General features: G+C 40.5%; 2 protein-coding genes across 2 annotated transcripts in view; one reads left to right on the forward strand and one right to left on the reverse strand.

Moving 5' to 3' along the window:
• The window catches only part of LOC137651687 (proton-coupled amino acid transporter-like protein pathetic), a 46,118-nt gene extending 32,254 nt beyond the window's left edge, over positions 1-13,864 (forward strand). The window contains exons 5-6 of the mRNA XM_068384908.1: positions 5,346-5,452; positions 13,729-13,864. Of these exons, the coding sequence (XP_068241009.1) occupies positions 5,346-5,452; positions 13,729-13,864 (243 nt within the window). The remainder of the gene's footprint in view (positions 1-5,345; positions 5,453-13,728) is intronic.
• Positions 13,865-16,195: 2,331 nt separating this feature from the next.
• Positions 16,196-18,062, reverse strand: part of LOC137652332 (proton-coupled amino acid transporter-like protein pathetic) — a 33,892-nt gene continuing 32,025 nt past the window's right edge. The window contains exons 8-9 of the mRNA XM_068385673.1: positions 17,120-17,271; positions 16,196-16,886 (exon numbers count right to left, since the gene is read on the reverse strand). Coding sequence (XP_068241774.1) covers positions 16,812-16,886; positions 17,120-17,271 — 227 coding nt within the window. The 3' untranslated portion in view covers positions 16,196-16,811. The remainder of the gene's footprint in view (positions 16,887-17,119; positions 17,272-18,062) is intronic.

Here is an 18,062-nt window from a genome sequence, read left to right on the forward strand (position 1 = left end):
GCTTTATTGCTGAGTGAATGGATGACAGGTATAGCAGTGGAATGGAAGAAGATATCATCTAGGTTAATGTGGGTAAGAGTTAGGTTGGGTAGGGAATGTTGAGCTTTTATTAGTGCGTATGGGCCAGGTTGTGAGAAAAGTGAAGAGCGGAATGAGTTCTGGAATGAATTAACTAGGTGTGTAGAAGGACTAGAAAGAAGGAATTATGTAGTTGTCCTAGGTGAATTAAATACTAAAGTGGGCGCTGGGGAGGTAGAAGGTGTCATTGGGAAGTATGGCGTACCAGGTGAAAATGAGAGTGGTGAGAGACTGGTAGATATGTGTGCTGAGCAAGAGATGGTGATAAGTTCTAGCTTTTTCTAAAAGAAAGATGAAAATAAGTATACATGGGTAAGAGTGGCAAATGGAAGAGTGGTAGAAAGGGCTTTAAGGGTAGACTCCACTGTGTAGGGGTGCCAATCGTAAAAATATTTCCCAAATATACACTAATCAAGACACGCTAATGAATTTTTCAGGCATTATTAGCACTATAATAAGGCATATCCTCTGTGAGTTTTATCATCCTACAGGGAAAATAAAGGATTTTACGAATAAAAATGTGAAAATCTGTGCCAGCGAATTAAATGTTATTTGGTGATCGGTGAGAAACTACTGTCTTGAATTGAAATTTCGTTCTATAGGCATGTTTGTTTATCCACCTGGAACATGCACACAAAGTTTTATCAAAATCGAACAGTAAATAAGCACACAGCAAGAAAAAACGAGCAATATCTTTAGTGAAAACCAAGCATATGATGGAGTGATTCCTAGAAATAGATATTCACCAAAAATTAAAATCTCGATTTAGGGACAAAACCTTTTGTGTATTTGTAGGTATTATGTCACTTGATAGCCTAAAACATCTAAAAATTATATTACTTAAGGCATAAGAGCAGGACAAGCAAAGAAATAACCCCTCTCCCGAAAAAAAAAAAAACGAGAAAAAGCTATTTTTTTCTGATGACACAGGGAGATGGGAGATAATTTCATAGTCACCCCTGAATTAATTTTCTTTGATGAAACTAATATTAGAAAACGACTTCGACCAATTTTTGAGAGGTAAACTATAAAAATTACACAATTACTAATGATATTTCTTATTTTTACTATGAACATAAGGGGGGCATTGACGACCAAGGGGGACATTATAGAGGCTGGAGATGAATTCTACACGTATCACGGCCTTCTGATAGGCAAAAGGAAGACTTTTAGCAAAGAAAAAAAAATGGCAAAAATCAGCCCTCCAAGGGTGGAACTACTGGATTATGTGTTGATAACTAGAAGAATGTTGGAAGATTGAAAGATGTGCACGTGTTTAGGGGTTTGGCTATCAGTATGTCTGATCATTTTTTGGTGGAAGGAAAATTAGTAGCAAAAGAGTGGGGGCATAGAGTAGCAAAAGAGTGGGGGAATAGAGTGGGGGATGTAAAAGGGAGCTAGAGAGGGTTGAAGAGTTAATAAAAAACCTGGGGTAAAAAGTAAATATCAAGAAAGGTTGAAAATAGCATATGGCAGAGTGAAAGTGAGAGAGAGTGGTAATTAAAAGGAGTGGAAGTTAGTAAAAGAAAACCTTGTTGGGATCGCAAGTGATGTGTGTAGCAAGAAGTTTGTTGGATGAAGCATGAGGAAGGGTAGTGAATGGTGGAATGAAGGAGTGAAGGTAAAAGTGAAAGAGAAAAAGAGGGCATTTGAAGAATGGCTGTAGAGTAATAGTGTAGAGAAGTATGAAAGATACAGAGAGAAAAATGTGGAAGTAAAGCGCAAGGTAAGCGAGGCAAAGAGGGCGGCTGACCTGAGGTAGAGTCAGGGATTGGGTCGTTCATATGAAGAGAATAAGAAGTTTTGGAAAGAAGTGAAGAGAGTAAGGAAAGCTGGTTTGGGAATTGAAGAGAGTGAAAGATGGAAATGGAAGGTTGTTAAAAGGATAAGAGGCAAGGAAAAGATGTGCAGAATATTTTGAAAGTTTACTGAATGTTGAGGATAATAGGGAGGCAGATATAATTGCTGTTGCAGGTGTTGAGGTGCCAGTGATGAGAGAGAGAGAGAGAGAGAGAGAGAGAGAGAGAGAGAGAGAGAGAGAGAGAGAGAGAGAGAGAGAGAGAGATTACATGAGAGGAAGTGAGGAAAGCATTAAATGAAACGAGAGTAAGAAAAGCACCTAGTATGGATGGTGTGAGAACTGAGATGTTAAAGGAGAGGGGTGTGACTGTACTTGAACGGTTGATGAGATTGGTACCAGTAGATTGAGTTTGTGCATGTATTGTACCACTATATAAGGGTAAGGGAGATGTGCATGAGTGTTGTAATTCAAGGGGTATTAGTTTGTTGAGTGTGAATGGAATAGTGTATGGTTGAGTGTTGATTAATAGGATTAAGGATAAAACAGAGAATGCAATCTTAGAAGTACAGAGTGGTTTTAGAAGAGGTAGGAGATATATGAATTAGATTTTTACAGTTAGTCAGATATGTGAGAAATATTTAACAAAAGGTAAGGAGGTGTATGTTGCGTTTATGGATCTGGAGAAAGCGTATAAAAGAGTTGATAGGGAAATGAAGTGGAATGTGTTGAGGTTCTATGGAATTGGTGGGAGGTTGTTACAAGCAGCAAAAAGGTTCTACAAAGGTAGTAAAGCGTGTGTTAGGATAGGAAATGAAGTGAGCAATTGGTTTCCACTGAGAGTGGGGGTGAGACAGGGATGTGTGATGTCGCCATGGTTGTTTAATTTGTGTTGATGGAGTGGTGAGAGAGGTGAAAGCCCGAGTGCTTGGACGAGGATTGAAACTGATAGACTAGAATGATCATGAATGAGAGAAAAATCAGTTGTTTGTGGATGATACTGTACTGGTTACAGACTCAGAAGAGAAGCTTGGCCAATTAGTGATAGAATTTGGAAGGGTATGTGAGAGAAGGAAGTTGAAAGTTAATGTGGGTAAGAGTAAGGTTATGAGATGTATGAGAAGGGAAGGTGGTGCGAGGTTGAATGTCATGTTGAATGGAGAGTTACTTTGGGAAGTAGACCAGTTTAAGTACTTGGGGTCTGTTGTTGCAGCAAATGGTGGAGTGGAAGCAGATGTACGTCAGAGAGTGAAATAAGGATGCAAAGTGTTGGGGGGAAGTGAAGGGAGTGGTAAAGAATAGAGGATTGGGCATGAATGTAAAAAGAGTTCTGTATAAGAAAGTGATTGTACCAACTGTGATGTATGGATCGGAGTTGTGGGGAATAAAAGTGACGGAGAGACGGAAATAGAATGTGTTTGAGATGAAGTGTCTGAGGAGTATGGGTGGTGTATCTCGAGTAGATAGGATTAGGGACGAAGTAGTGAGGGTGAGAACGGGTGTAAGAAATGATTTAGCAGCTAAAGTGGATATGAATGAGTTGAGGTTGTTTGGCCATGTTGAGAGAATGGAAAATGGCTGTCTGCTAAAGGTGATGATGAATGCAAAAGTTGATGGGAGAAGTACAAGAGGAAGGCCAAAGTTTGGGTGGATGGATGGAGTGAAGAAAGCTCTGGGTGATAGGAGGATAGATGTGAGAGAGGCAAGAGAGCGTGCTAGAAATAGAAATATTTGTCAAGCCAGACAAATTAAATTCAAAACTAAAGTTCAAGAAACGGGATAAGACAGAGACTAATCTTCATTTCAAACTTTCTTGTATTTAAATGAAAATTTCACAAGTTCATTCTTGAGCACTTCATAAATTTCTAAGTTATTGAAAATTCTGCAAAGCGTCTTTCAAATCAAAGTGACAAGTGCTCTTACATTAAAGGGTGTGGGGTTACAAACTTAAATCTTGTTCAACTGGTGAATTTTCGAGTAACAAAACGTTTTCCGTAACTTTGATTTGAATTCTTCAACTACCGAATTAAGAATGAATTCCTGGTAGAGGAATTTTCACAGGTCCTAATATGCTTCTTAATTAGCAGCTGATGCTGGAAGCGGTGAAGTTGTTCGTTGTCTCCACAGGAGGCTTGGCTTTAATTCAGTTATTAAAGGATATCTGTGACTGCTGTTTCATTTGTTTTATTTTCTTTGGACACGTTCCCAATAAATTCAATTGCAATTCTGTTGACCTTAACAGAGAATTAGATAAATGTGGTTGGTCGTGGGTATGGTGGAAAAAAGGGATGTGGATGGAAACCATGCTTCAAAATACAACCCGGAAAATAAATAATACCCTTTAGAGATAGTTCCTTCAGAGTGGGAAAAGTTAAGTAGACTATAGAAAGTGACATGATTGCTCTACAGAAACATGTCATTATCGTTTAAAGGACGCAAGTTCAAATATTGCTATTACGTAGTGAAATCAAACTTAAATGAACACATACAAGTTATTTAATAGCCTCTTATCAGTGTCTGATTCAGATAAGATTGTAGCCCCAGCTTATCAGATAATAAGTTTAAAGTATTGGCTATCCCTACAACTCCCATTTAAATTCACATTTGATAATCAAGAGATACACCTGGGATCAGGTTTCTCTTGCATATTCTACCAGTTTTACGTGAGTGAAGGAAACAAGGGCCATTGAGCCAACTCAAATTATCAAAAAATTTGTGGATATTGAATGCAAATGAAGGAAATATAGATGTATTACATGGGAATTATGGAACGTAAAAAGAGTAAAGAGTGTGGTTGTTTTGTAAAAGTGGTAGGCAGGTTAATTGAGCCATTTCAGAATGGTTTGGTCATGTGGAGAGAACAAAGGACAAAAGACAGTTTAACGAAAAACGCTTCATTTGGAATTGTTAGGATCTATGGAAAAACGTGAGACGATGCAAAACAAGCAAGAATAGCACAGAATGCATAAGGGAGGGGTGGGTTTGCGTTTCATACGCAAATCAGCAGTGATACATGAATGGGGTCGTGGCCGATAACTTGTTTTTCTCTGGATCCACCCTATGTAAGTGGAGATGGCTTGATGATCATAAAGTATATATGATACTGCAAACAAGAAGTTGTTTTATGAGTACAGGAGATGCTTTGAATGTATACAAGGCAGTTAAATCTGCTTTCATCTAACGGAATCATGTCCTCCGGGTGATGAGGCACTCTGTCTCAAACGACCATGTTGACCTCCATCCTTCTCTTGTGACAAAAGCTCATAGGTGTACCTAAGGTTCCCCTTTTACTTTAGTGCCCCCTTGTAATGATGTATATTGGCAGTTGTTAAGACTACTTGAGTAACCGTCTAGCAGCATTATCTCTAGCAGCCTCGTATTCTTCAGACTAAAAGACCCCCTTAAAGAATCGTAATGACATTAAAGTGTCCTACCTTAAAGGCCTCCTAACTTATGCCATCACCGACAGGTAGAATTGAGAGGGGTCACCAAGACAGCACCTTCAAGAAACCTGCAACTGAACATTAAAGGACCTCGCCAGTGGAACTTCAAAGGACTCGAGAATCATGCCGGACTGTAGGACATATCTCTGAACACTTAAATTTGTAAAGGTATCTACGTCACCACACTTTCGCCCATAGCAAATGAATGTCTAGGCACCTTTTATTTAGGTATACCTATATTCATGTTTTATCTGGCTATGAACATTTGGGCGTGCATGCGTTCTTAGGTCTTTTTATTGATTGGTTATTTCCATTTATATTTTTTACTTAAAATATCCCTGAAATACATTGCTTAAGGAAACGGTGTGTATGTATGATAGCGGCTACCTATATGTATGATGATGGCTCACTAGGAATATGGCAGTGTTGGGGAGTCGCACCGTTAGTTAAGTAGATAAGGACAAAGCTTGAAGGTTAGGGTGGGGGGAGTTTTGGTTAGTTGGTGTCCATATTTTATGCTCGCTGGAGGAACTGGCCGCTGATATACAAAGGCTCTAAAGAAACTCTGTAAGTGCCATAGATAGCAATCAGAAAATTCTATGTGAATATTTTTCATCAATTTTTCCTTAATATTTTTTTTTAGCTTATACATAATATAGTATAGTTTACCATGACATTTCCATATTTTCGTTTTCTTACTTTTCGTTTTCTTACTTCTCATTTTCATCTAAGGATACATGGGTAGACTGCGGTAAAGCAGTCTTTGATATCTACGCCTTGTCTTCATGAATTCATGGTGATAGAAACAAGAGACAAAAGACGTAGGTACGAGTTTCGATGTAGAATACTTAAACATTTGATTATAATTTAAGTATTTCTATTTTTAAAGCATATAATTTTTATCTCTAGACTATTATGCCAACTCAGGTCTGATTTGTTAGGATGTTTTGTCCACGGCACCAGCCATATGTTAAATACTCTTTTAATTACCTTATCTTTTGTATGGCAGACAGTTAGGGTTAGTATTATGTATGTTCCCCTAGAATAGCAAGATTTTTACTTGCATTGTAAATAGAAAACATGATTAAACCTTAATCTCTGCAGGCCAATAATACCCTGTATGAAAGTCTTGATATGGCGCCTTAGATGCGTTTACAGAAAAAGTTGTTACTTACTGCATTCCGGTCCACCCCTGGATCTTTTCCCCTGAAACCAAACGATTATTCAGCATTAGACTAACGAGTCCGTGACCATGAGTCGTTGAACTGGTGAAACGAGGAGGAGGGAAACCTGCAACCTGAAAAAAATTACCCCGATCAGCTAAGCAGTAAGGGACCTATATAGAGAAGGACCGGCCAGTTGGAAAAGTGCTATACCCATGACACTGCAATTTTCCGGCCAAGGGGTCTTTAATTACAGAACGTTCATGGGAGTGCAGGTAATGTGTGGCCACACAATTCCACACTTTAGATTAAGTATCATACTTTGTTATTCAATTTCTGGATTTGCGCAATTTGGGTTGCATGCATGAATTTAATGTTCGACAATATTTGGGTATATTTTTCTTATGGTATTTAAGTCTCAGGTCACATAACCCCGTGTTTGACCTTGTGGCATACCTTAATTATAAAACTTTAGTGTAGACCTCGGGTCTTATAGTTTAGGAATGCAATGGAGAAACCTCCAATTTATCTATCTTGCTGGGCATTTTTCATCAATCTGTCATTCCTTAGATTTGTGCTAATTATGCTTTGAATTTCATTTTTATGATAAAGAGATTACATTAGGTTATCTCAATTCATATTTGTTATCATTATTGACATTTTTATTATTAATAGCCAAGCTACAACCTTAGTTGGAAAAGCAAGATGCTATAAGCACAAGGGCTCCAACAGGGAAAAATAGCCCAGTGAGAAAAGGAAATAAATAAATGAGAACAGATTAACAAAATATCATTCTAAAAACAGTAACAACGTCAAAACAGATATGTCATATATAAAATATAAAAAGACCTATGTCAGCCTGTTCAACATAAAAACATTTGCTGAAACTTTGAACTTTTGAAGTTCTACTGATTCAACTACTCGATTAGGAAGATCATTCCACAACTTGGTGACCGGTAGAATAAAACTACTAGAATACAGTGCAGTATTGAGCCTCACGATGGAGAAGGCCTGGCTATTAGAATTAACTGCCTGCCTAGTATTACGAACAGGATGGAATTGTCCAGAAAGATCTGAATGTAAAGGATGGTCAGAATTATGAAAAAGTCTTATGCGACATGCAAAATGAACTAATTGAACGACGGTGCCAAAGATTAATATCTAAATCAGGAATAAGAAATTTAATAGACCGTAAGTTTCTGTCCAATAAATTAAGATAAGAATCAGCACCTAAAGACCAGAGAGGAGAACAATACTCAAAACACAGTACAATGAAAGAGTTAAAACTCTTCAGAATAGATTGATCACCGAAAATCTTTTAAGACTTTCTCAATAAGCCAATTTTTTTGTGCAATGGAAGAAGACACAGACCTTTGAGATATCGTGTATACAACAGGGACGTTTTTCAAATAAGCCACGGCTATCCTTCCCCGAATAGAGTTAACTTTGCCTCGAAGGATATGGGATAAGATTGGATATGTGGGCGAGAGAGCCGTCACAACTTACGATCCCAGTATGCTATTATGAACACGTTTCCTGTATTACCATTCCAGGTTAGAGGGTAGATCTACAGAAGATCACCTTTTGACACTGATTGCTGTAATAAACTATAATCCTTACTTGGGGGCCTCAACATTATATATATATATATATATATATATATATATATATATATATATATATATATATATATATATATATATATATATATATATATATACATATATACATATATACATATATACATATATACATATACACATATATACATATACACACATATACACACATATATACATATATACATATATACATATATACATATATACATATACACGTACATACACACATATACACGTACATACACACATATACACGTACATACACGTACATACACACGTACATACACACATATACACGTACATACACACATATACACGTACATACACACATATACACGTATATACACGTATATACACGTATACACGTATACACGTATATACACGTATACACGTATACACGTATATACACGTATATACACGTATACACGTATATACACGTATACACGTATACACGTATATACACGTATATACACGTATATACACGTATATACATATATATATATACATATATATATATATATACATATATATATATATATATATATATATATATATATATATATGTATATATATGTATATATATGTATATGTATATACATACATACATACATACATACATACATACATACATACATACATACATACATACATACATACATATATATATATATATATATATATATATATATATATATATATATATATATATATATATATATATATATATAGGGTTTGGGGATGCAGTAAAGTGTTTCGATCAACTGTGTTTGAAAGATTGTATCAAATATGCTGGTAGGGAAAGATGATGCGAAGACGATTTATAAATCAAATGAGAAAGCTGATGCAATTATCAAGAGCCCCGTTGGATATACAGAGGAAATTAGGACAGAAGGAAACTTAAAACAGGGAACAGTATTTGGACCAAAGTTATGTTCAAAAGTCACGGACAAAGTTAATTCAATAATTGAGGAGACAATAACCCTGATTAGAAACATTAGAATTTATGTAGATGATATAATGTTCCCTAGCAACAATCGATACAAAGTAGACAAAGCCATTAGCAACTACTGCAGTTTCGAAGAACTCAAGAAATTCATGTTTAACATGAATCCACAGAAGTCTGCAGTGTTAGTAATTAGAAAAAAAGAAGAGGAGGCTAGAAACGTGAATCAAGTGGTTAGAAATGTAAGGATAGAAACAGTTAAGGAATATAAATACTTAGGAGAATGGTACTCAGAAAAAGGAAACCATAGTCTCAGCATAAGCAAAAGGGAAGCAAAAATAGAATACATGGTAAGAAAAAGTTAATAAGCATAGAGACAATAACAGGAGGAGATTTGGCATTGCTAGTGAGAATAAAGATCTACGAGACAGTAGTAGTACCTACAATGTTTGAAAATATTGAGACCCGGTGTAATAAAAGAAAAAGAAATGAAGGAACTAGAGAGTATACAGCACAAAATTATGAAAGGAATGTTTGAACAGGTTGCTACCACACCACATTGGGGGCTAATAGCAGAAACAGTAATATGGCCAGTTGAAAATATAATAAGAGTATAAAAAGGTGATGGTTTTCCATAATATCAGATGACAAACGGCTAGTTAAGGAGATAGTGGATGATCAAATATGAGAACCATAAGGGGCATGTTGGGGAAAAGTATCATAGAAATATACAATAAATATGACAAAAATTGATGTAAAGTATAAAAAACAAGAACTCAAAAAAGAAGTAAAGGGTAAATGGAATCAAAAGAAAAATAGAAGAAAAGAAAGCACAGATGACCAAACTGAGGTTTGTGAATGGTAATGGTTGAAGAGATTAGATGGGAAAACTTTTAACACTAATGAGGCAGTAATAGTTATGAAAACAAGGTTAGATATGCTAGAATCATTTTGAAATGGCAATTGCGACAAGTTTTATGAAGTATTTATTCGGCGTAAATATATAAATCATGTTATTATTCGCTTAACCTGATATGAATAGTTGTAAGGACAGTGAGACAAGCGTCACCAAGATCAACTGATACTTTATTCAAATGTGCATGGGAGTATATTACAAGGTGCAGACGGAAAGGTAGGATGGCGCTGGCGCCAAATCAGAATGAATTGCCCGCCAAAATATGTGTTTTCTTACACTTACAAATTTACGAATTATGAGTTAACAGAAACATGTAATGAAATGATACATATGTCAAAATGTAGCTCTGATAGAGCGGAATACATATACATGGGAAACCATGGTGTGGCGAAAGGAGAATGCAAATAAATGAGCAGTTTGTTGATTTTCTGGACGACGAAGGGAGCGGTGTCCTTACAAGTACTCCCCCCACAAGACATCGGGCGGCGTAGAGGGCTGATGATCAATCTTCATATCTTTTCGGGTGTCGGATGGTTCCTCTTGTTTTTGAACGGAGGGGCGCGCCGGCGGTCTGCGTAAGGATCTCTTCCTCTTGTCGTCGTTTGATGATTTTTCTTTCGTTGGGCGCCTTGTTTTGAGGTGGAACTCTAGATCTGCCAGGTCCGGCGGAGGCGGTGTCACTTCCTTCGAGAAATGCTGGTTTCACGAGGTCTATTGAGACCCAGTCCTCTTGGCCATGGACGTCGAGAAGGAAGGCTTTCGTTGTCTTAATTACCCGGTAGGGGCCTTGATAAGGTCTAGTTAGTGGTTGTCGATGAGCGTCGACACGGACGAAAACGTACCCGCAGTCATCCAGGTTTTTTGGCTTGAAGTGCTTGGTTCTGTCCTGGTAAGTTTTGAGACACGGCCTGAACTTCCTGGCGATGTCCCTTAGGTGATCCAGCTGCGTGTCGTCGGTTGATGAGGGAAAGAATTCGCCAGGAACTGCGAGCGCCTCTCCGTAAACCTTTTCGGCGGGCGAAGGTTCACCGTCTGCGCGAGGGGCGGTGCGAAGGCCGAGGAGTACCCAAGGAAGTCGTGATTTCCATTCCCCGTCGGTGCAGCTCGCCATCAGGGACGCCTTGAGGGCGCAGTGAGTTCTTTCGACCATGCCGTTTGCCGCGGGGTTGTATGCCGTGGTGCTGTGGCGCATCGTCCCCATCACGTTCGCCAAAGCGAGCCATATTTCTGAGAGGAAAGCGGGGCCTCTGTCTGTCGTGATGTCGTCAGGAACGCCAAAACTGCTCACCCAGCTTGACAGGAGGGCTTCGGCACATGCTTGAGTCGTAGCTTCGGTCATCGGCGATGCCTCCAACCACCTTGTGGAGCGATCGATGATCGTAAGCAGATAGCGAGCAGATCCAGAAGGGGGCAATGGTCCCACGACGTCGATGTGTATATGACCGAAACGTCTTTTTGGCTGGGGGAAATCGCCTACCCCCGATTCGGTGTGGCAGCTGACTTTGCTTGACTGGCAGTTGATGCATGACTTCGCCCATTCGCGGGCGTCCTTTTTTATCCCTGGCCAGACGAACTTCTCAGACAGAAGGCGAGCGGTGGTGCGTCCTGAGGGGTGTGAAAGTCCATGGATGATATCGAATATTTCCTTCTGCAGGAGGCTGGTATCCAGGGATGTGGGCGGCCGGTGCTGGTGTCGCAAAGAATAGTTACTCCTGCTGGTCCGAGGGGAATCGCACTTATCTTGAGCGCGGATGGCCCAGTCAGGTGATCCTGTGCTTCTCGGTCGGTGCGTTGTTCGGTTGCAAGATTGGCGTAGTCTATTCCCAGGTGGATTGCATCAATTTCAATCCTTGAAAGGGCGTCCGCGACTGGATTTTTCTTTCCTGGGACATAACGTATGGTGCACCCGAATTCGGCGATTGTTGCGAGATGACGTTGTTGTCGGGAGGACCATGCATCAGTCGATTTCGTAAAAGCGTGTACGAGGTGTTGATGGTCCGTCGCGATTGTGAAGGGAGTGCCCTCCAAGATGTGCCTTAAGTGGCGGACGGCGAGGTAGACGGCGAGGAGTTCCCTATCGAAGGTGCTATATCTTGTTTCGGCGGGTTTCAATTTCTTGCTGAAGAATGCCAGCGGTCGAGGAGAACCATCGATGAGTTGCTCCAGCACAGCCCCACAGGCGACGTTGCTGGCGTCGGTCGTTAGTCGTAGGGGCGCGTTGTCGTCGAAATGAGCCAGGGTGGTGGCATTCGCGAGGGCATCCTTCGTTCGGGCGAATGCCTGTTGCTGGGGCAAACCCCACTCGAGTTTTTTCGCTTTTCCTTTCAGGACGTTATCGAGGGGTGACAGGGTTTGTGCGATGTTGGGGATGAAGCGCCTATAGTAATTGACCATCCCCAGGAACTCCTGAAGTTGGCAGATGGTCGTAGGTATCGGGAACTTTCTGATGGCGTCGACCTTCGTTGTCATGGGTTTTACCCCGCAGGAGGATACGCGGTGACCAAGGAAATCCACTCCTTCCGCACTGAACGTGCATTTGTCGAAACGTATGACCAGGCCGTTCTCCTGTAGGCGTTTGAGGACGGTGCGGATGTGCCTCCGGTGTTCCTCCTTGGTTTTCGAGAATATCAGGATGTCGTCGACGTAGCAGACGCATAAAGGTAGGTCACCCAGAATGCTATCCATTAGTCGTTGGAAGGTCGCCCCGGCGTTGCGTAGACCGAAGGTTGAGTATGCAAAGGTGTAGGATCCAAATGGCGTTACAATGGCAGTTTTCGGGATGTCTTCCGGAAATACGGGTACCTGGAAGTAAGACTTGAGGAGGTCCATCTTGGTAAAATACTTCACGCCGTGCAACGCGTTCGTTAGGTCCTGCATGTTGGCAGCGGGTAGTGATCGGGCGTTGTGATGAGGTTGAGGCGCCTATAGTCGCCGCAAGGTCTCCAGGACCCGTCCGGCTTTTTTACCATGTGTAGGGGCGATGCCCAGGGGCGATACCCAGGGGCTCGATGCTTTCTTACAGATACCCATGCGTTCCATGTTCTCGAAGGTGCGTTTGGCATCCTTCAGCTTCTGGGGCGGTAGGCGGCGGAATTTGGCGTGAGTAGGAGGTCCTGTCGTTGTGATGTGGTGGTAGATCCCGTGCTTGGACGGGGAACCTGGCGAGTGTTGGAGCTCGGGCTTGAAAGCCTCGGGAAATTCTTGTAGGAGGTTGGCGGATACGGACATTGTTGCAGGGCCGTGTTCTAGGGCGCGGGACTGGCAGGTTCCCGTGTCGATGAGACGTTTGTTAGCGACATCGACGAGGAGTGCGTGGTGGGCGAGGAAATCCGCATCGAGGAGGGGGCGATTGACGTCAGCGATGGCGAAGGGCCAAGAATACGAACGGCCCATGATAGATATCTTGAGGGTCCTAATCCCATAGCACCGTATGGGAGATCCGTTGGCGGCGATGAGAGGGGGAGCGTTTTTGTCGGGACCACGGTCTAGGTCGGACTTGGAAGGTGGGAACGTTGACTGCATTGCGCCGGTGTCTACCATGAGTCTACGGTTGGAAGTGGTATCGAGGATATAGAAACCATTCTTGTTTTGGTTACCTGGGGCTGCGATGGTGGCAGGTGGATGCTTCTGGCGTTGTCTTCTAGGGAAACTGCATAGTGCTCTACATTTCTTGGCGTCGCTGCCGAGCTGTTGGTGGTAAAAGCACCATGCTGGGTTAGTCCTAGGGTTCGGTCGTGTTGGTTGCGGTGGTTTCTTTCTTGATAGAACGTTGATCTCGTCGTCCTTAGGGGCCGTTGCCGAGGAGTCTATGGAAGAGCAGCAGCTGAAAGAGGAGAACGAAGGCGGTGTTGACGATCATGCTCCAAGGCGAGATGCTTTGGAGGCCTCGTGGAGCTTCTGAGCCTTCGACAGGAGTTCGTTCATCGGGAGCGTGTCGGCGTCTGTCAATCGGGCCCTTACGTCCTGTGGTAGGCGTCGAAGAAAGATCTCGCGAGATAAGCTAATCTCACGTCGTCGGCCGTTGCTGTCTGTTTCGGGGAGCAAGAGCAGGCTGGTTAACTCGTCCCACGCCTCGACAGGAGAGGTGTCACCCATGGGTTTGCTGGCGAGGTCCAGGACTTTCTGTGCCCTTGCTGAGACGGAGAGGGAGTAGATACCGAGGAGTTTCGTTCTCAGGTCGTTGTATGAAACTTGGCCGGCCTGGGCGTCGAGCCATGGGGAAATCTTGTCGAATACCTCTTCAGGTATGGAGGTGAGAACGATGTCAGCCTTGGCGCAGGAGTTGCTGAGTCTAGCGACACGGAAGAGTACGTCTGCTTTCAGGAACTAGGAAGCGGTGTTGTGTTGAGAAAAGGGCGGCAGTTTGACTTTGGGCATGGAGGCGAGGCCATTGGGTGCGATGGGCGTGTTGCTTCCTGCATCGTAGCCAGACGACGAGTCGGCGAAGAGGTGAGAAGTTGATATGTCGGTTAAGCTCATCCTACTGCCTTACATGCACCGAAGTGTAGGAGAACCAAAGGCAGGCTCATGCCTAAGGTAACGGAGTATAGAGAAGGTAGCACGGCTGTAATAAGTCCGTTAATGGCAAAGCCAAAACCGATGATGCTACTTTCAACTCCGGGGTCACCAGTTGTAAGGACAGTGAGACAAGCGTCACCAAGATCAATTGATACTTTATTCAAATGTGCATGGGAGTATATTACAAGGTGCGGACGGAAAGGTAGGATGGCACTGGCGCCAAATCAGAATGAATTGCCCGCCAAAATGTGTTTTTTCTTACACTTACAAATATGCGAATTATGAGTTAACAGAAACATGTAATGAAATGATACACGTCAAAATGTAGCTCTGATAGAGCGGAATACATATACATGGGAAACCACGGTGTGGGTAAAGGAGAATTCAAATAATTGAGCAGTTTGTTGATTTTCTGGACGATGAAGGGAGCGGTGTCCTTACATAGTCAATAAGTTTAATTAAAACCATTATAAAAGACTGCAAGCATTTCCTTCATTGACTATTGGGTGCAACCTCATTTTTCTTGACAAATATAGAAAACTTCTATTTTAGAATAATTATATTTTTCATGTCATCCTAAAGTAAAGATTTTTTTTCTTTCTCTTAAACGTCGTCAGTTTTCTGCCATTTCTTAAATTTTGGTACCTCATGTAAGCGAGTAATTGTCGACCACTGTATTCCACTGGCCACCCTTCTACTGTAAATCCTTGACTACCACCATCCTTTATTTCACTTGATTTTAGTGAAGTAATGTGTTGCCTGCAATGTGTAAGGTGGCCATCGTCGGTAAGCAACACAGACAGACTAATCGGCGATAGCAGTGGAACGCAATGAAGCTACATTTTTGCCGTGATACAGTTGCGCCTTCAACATTTTCACACCTAAATACGCGCATATTTGTAACACTGTTCTACAAATGCAGTGTTGCTACATGTTTTTTGTTTTTTTGTTTTTTACAAAATCTGAGAAACTGATGAAAAAAATCTGTAGAATTGGAATGGCTTCATGAGCCACTTGTCGAGAGTATTATCAGCCATTCACTTTGTGGCAGTCCTACTTAAAAAAAAATGTTCCTCTGTAGGCTACTGCTGTGTAATACTGTAGGCCTACATCAAACTTCTTTTTTTTTTCCTCTGGATTTTATGAATAATCTTGGGTAAAACTGCACCACTTATTTTTGTTCCACTTGAAGAGAATCTTACAACTATTTTTTTTTAAAATCAACTTTAATCCTTTCCGTGTTGGTATCATACATGTCTACAGGTAGGATATAACCACCATGATCTCCGTGATTTTACCATTATTGTACAGTTCATAGTTTCAGTGAGCTTTAATAACCAAGATTAATTTACTTATATTTCATTGTGTCTTAAAGAGTTTTTCGACAATTAAGTCCTCACTTATTGTTCCAGCGTCTCTTTATCAATATCCTTTCTTATCAGTGCTGAATTGTTTAGACAATATCTTAACATGACCGGCTATAATTGGTATTAGTTGTCGTCTTCTTTATATTGCCCGGAGCTTCTCTCCGGACAGGGGCTTTTTGACGGTGCGTCTAGCCCCTAGGTGGTTTGGTATTAGTCAATGCTTGATTTTTTTCTAAAATAGTACTAATTGATTACTTACTCCAAGCAAAATCAGCTTTCTACATTAGCAGTTCAAGTTCGGTTGCGAGAATGCTTTATAGGGGTTGGGAAGATGGATAAAACCTGGAATTGATATACTTTTTATAACATCATAACAATTAACAGCTAATCACTTACAACTACTGAAAAATATATACATAACAAGAAAACTATTTTTAGATTAATGAGATGTTGAAAGTATTATAAAATTAGAATGATAAAATTATTACAAGCCTGTAATCACTTCAAATGGTAAAAATTATAGATAACCAAACAGTTGAAAATTTTCATTAAAAGTAAATTTTAAAGTGTATTAAGGTCAAACTTTTTAACGCTTTGGCTAATGATGTATTACAGTATTTAAACTAGCAGACTCATAAATAGACTAAAGCCCTGTCCACACAATCGAGCATGCCGGACAGGCAAACAGTGATACCAGACAACAATAGTTAATAAGAATGAGGGTTAATGACGTCAGAAGCGGGAAAACCACAGACAGGGATCTGGCATCATACAGTGTTGCCAGATCCCTTCCTTTAGTTTTCCCGCTTCTGACGTCATCAACCCTCATTTTCACTAACTATTGTGGCCTGGTATCACTGTTTGCCCGTCGGGCATGCTTGATCGTGTGGACAGGGCTTAACGCTCTTAAAATCATTGAATATCTGTAGGCCTATAGTCACTGGCTTTTGTGCCAAGATCCCATCATAAATTGATGAACCTCGTGATCTCCGCCGGAGTAGTAAAGGACGAGGATCCTGATGCTCGTGTATGCTCCGACTATAAATACAAAAATTCCAATGACACAGATGCCGATGTTCTGCGCAGTACCGGGAAAGAGAGATTGAAGAAATTTACAACAGAGTTCAGAGTAAGTTCTTATCAATTTCCAATGTAAAACAATTACATTTACATATCCATAATAATTTACCCGAATGCTAATATATTCATTTATTTCATGATAAAAAATCGTATTTTCACTTTCAATCTATTTTATTAAATCAGTCAATTACCATCAACAACTTCCAATTATATCGTCCCTTATCATCCCAAAAGGTGAGAATATCTATAATAGGAGGGAAGATCAGAGAGAGCGATGTACTGCTAAACGCACCAACCAGTGAGATGAAAAGGCCAATGTTCGGGATGGCTGCTGCTAGCCCAACTGAGGACAGAAAAAACTCAAATCATTTCTTTTATATTTTGCATTATTGGAAAAAACCTTTTCACTCTCCATACTGGTGACAATTTAGGGACTTGTAAATGTGTGGCTGTGTTGATATATCAAAATATAATAGTCTACACTTGAAAAATAAGCAGATGAAGTTCCAACTATATTAAGTTTTGTAGCATGGGTATTTGACAGTTTTGCCTGAGCATTTATTTTTTGCTGCATTAGTCAGTAAAAACATTAAATGCCTAAAAAAGCTCCCTGAACTCTGGCGGGACGATCTGGCAAAAATTAATTAAACAAAATAGATTGTTATTATTTGAATAGCCAAAACCCTTTAACCTAATCAAGATATTTTCACACTAAAAACATTAAAATTCCTTATGGTAAGCTATAGTTACGTAAATTTCTTTAATAACCTGCAGTCACCTTGTTGATTTCATATTTAACACCAGCTATATGTGCAATAGAATCAACTCTTCAATAACAAGGTTAGCCTAACTTATCTCCTCTAACATTCCCATTCAAGTATATTTACTAACAAAATGAGTTGCCTACTTGACTGTCTTAAAGAAAACTGATCGTTTTGAGAGCGAAAAAGTTAACACTAAACGAGAAGTGAATAAGAAACTCTGTCAGAGCCAATAATGAATTGTCTCAAGAAAATAACATTAGGAAACATGTGGAGAATAAACCGTCTTATTAGATAGTGGACCATTAAATAAGTGCCACCATAGAATAATTATAGTACCCGAACTTGCCTCCAGTAATTTATCTGGATACCC

Source organism: Palaemon carinicauda, chromosome 13 (genome assembly GCF_036898095.1).
Source record: "Palaemon carinicauda isolate YSFRI2023 chromosome 13, ASM3689809v2, whole genome shotgun sequence".
Lineage (NCBI taxonomy): Eukaryota > Metazoa > Arthropoda > Malacostraca > Decapoda > Palaemonidae > Palaemon > Palaemon carinicauda.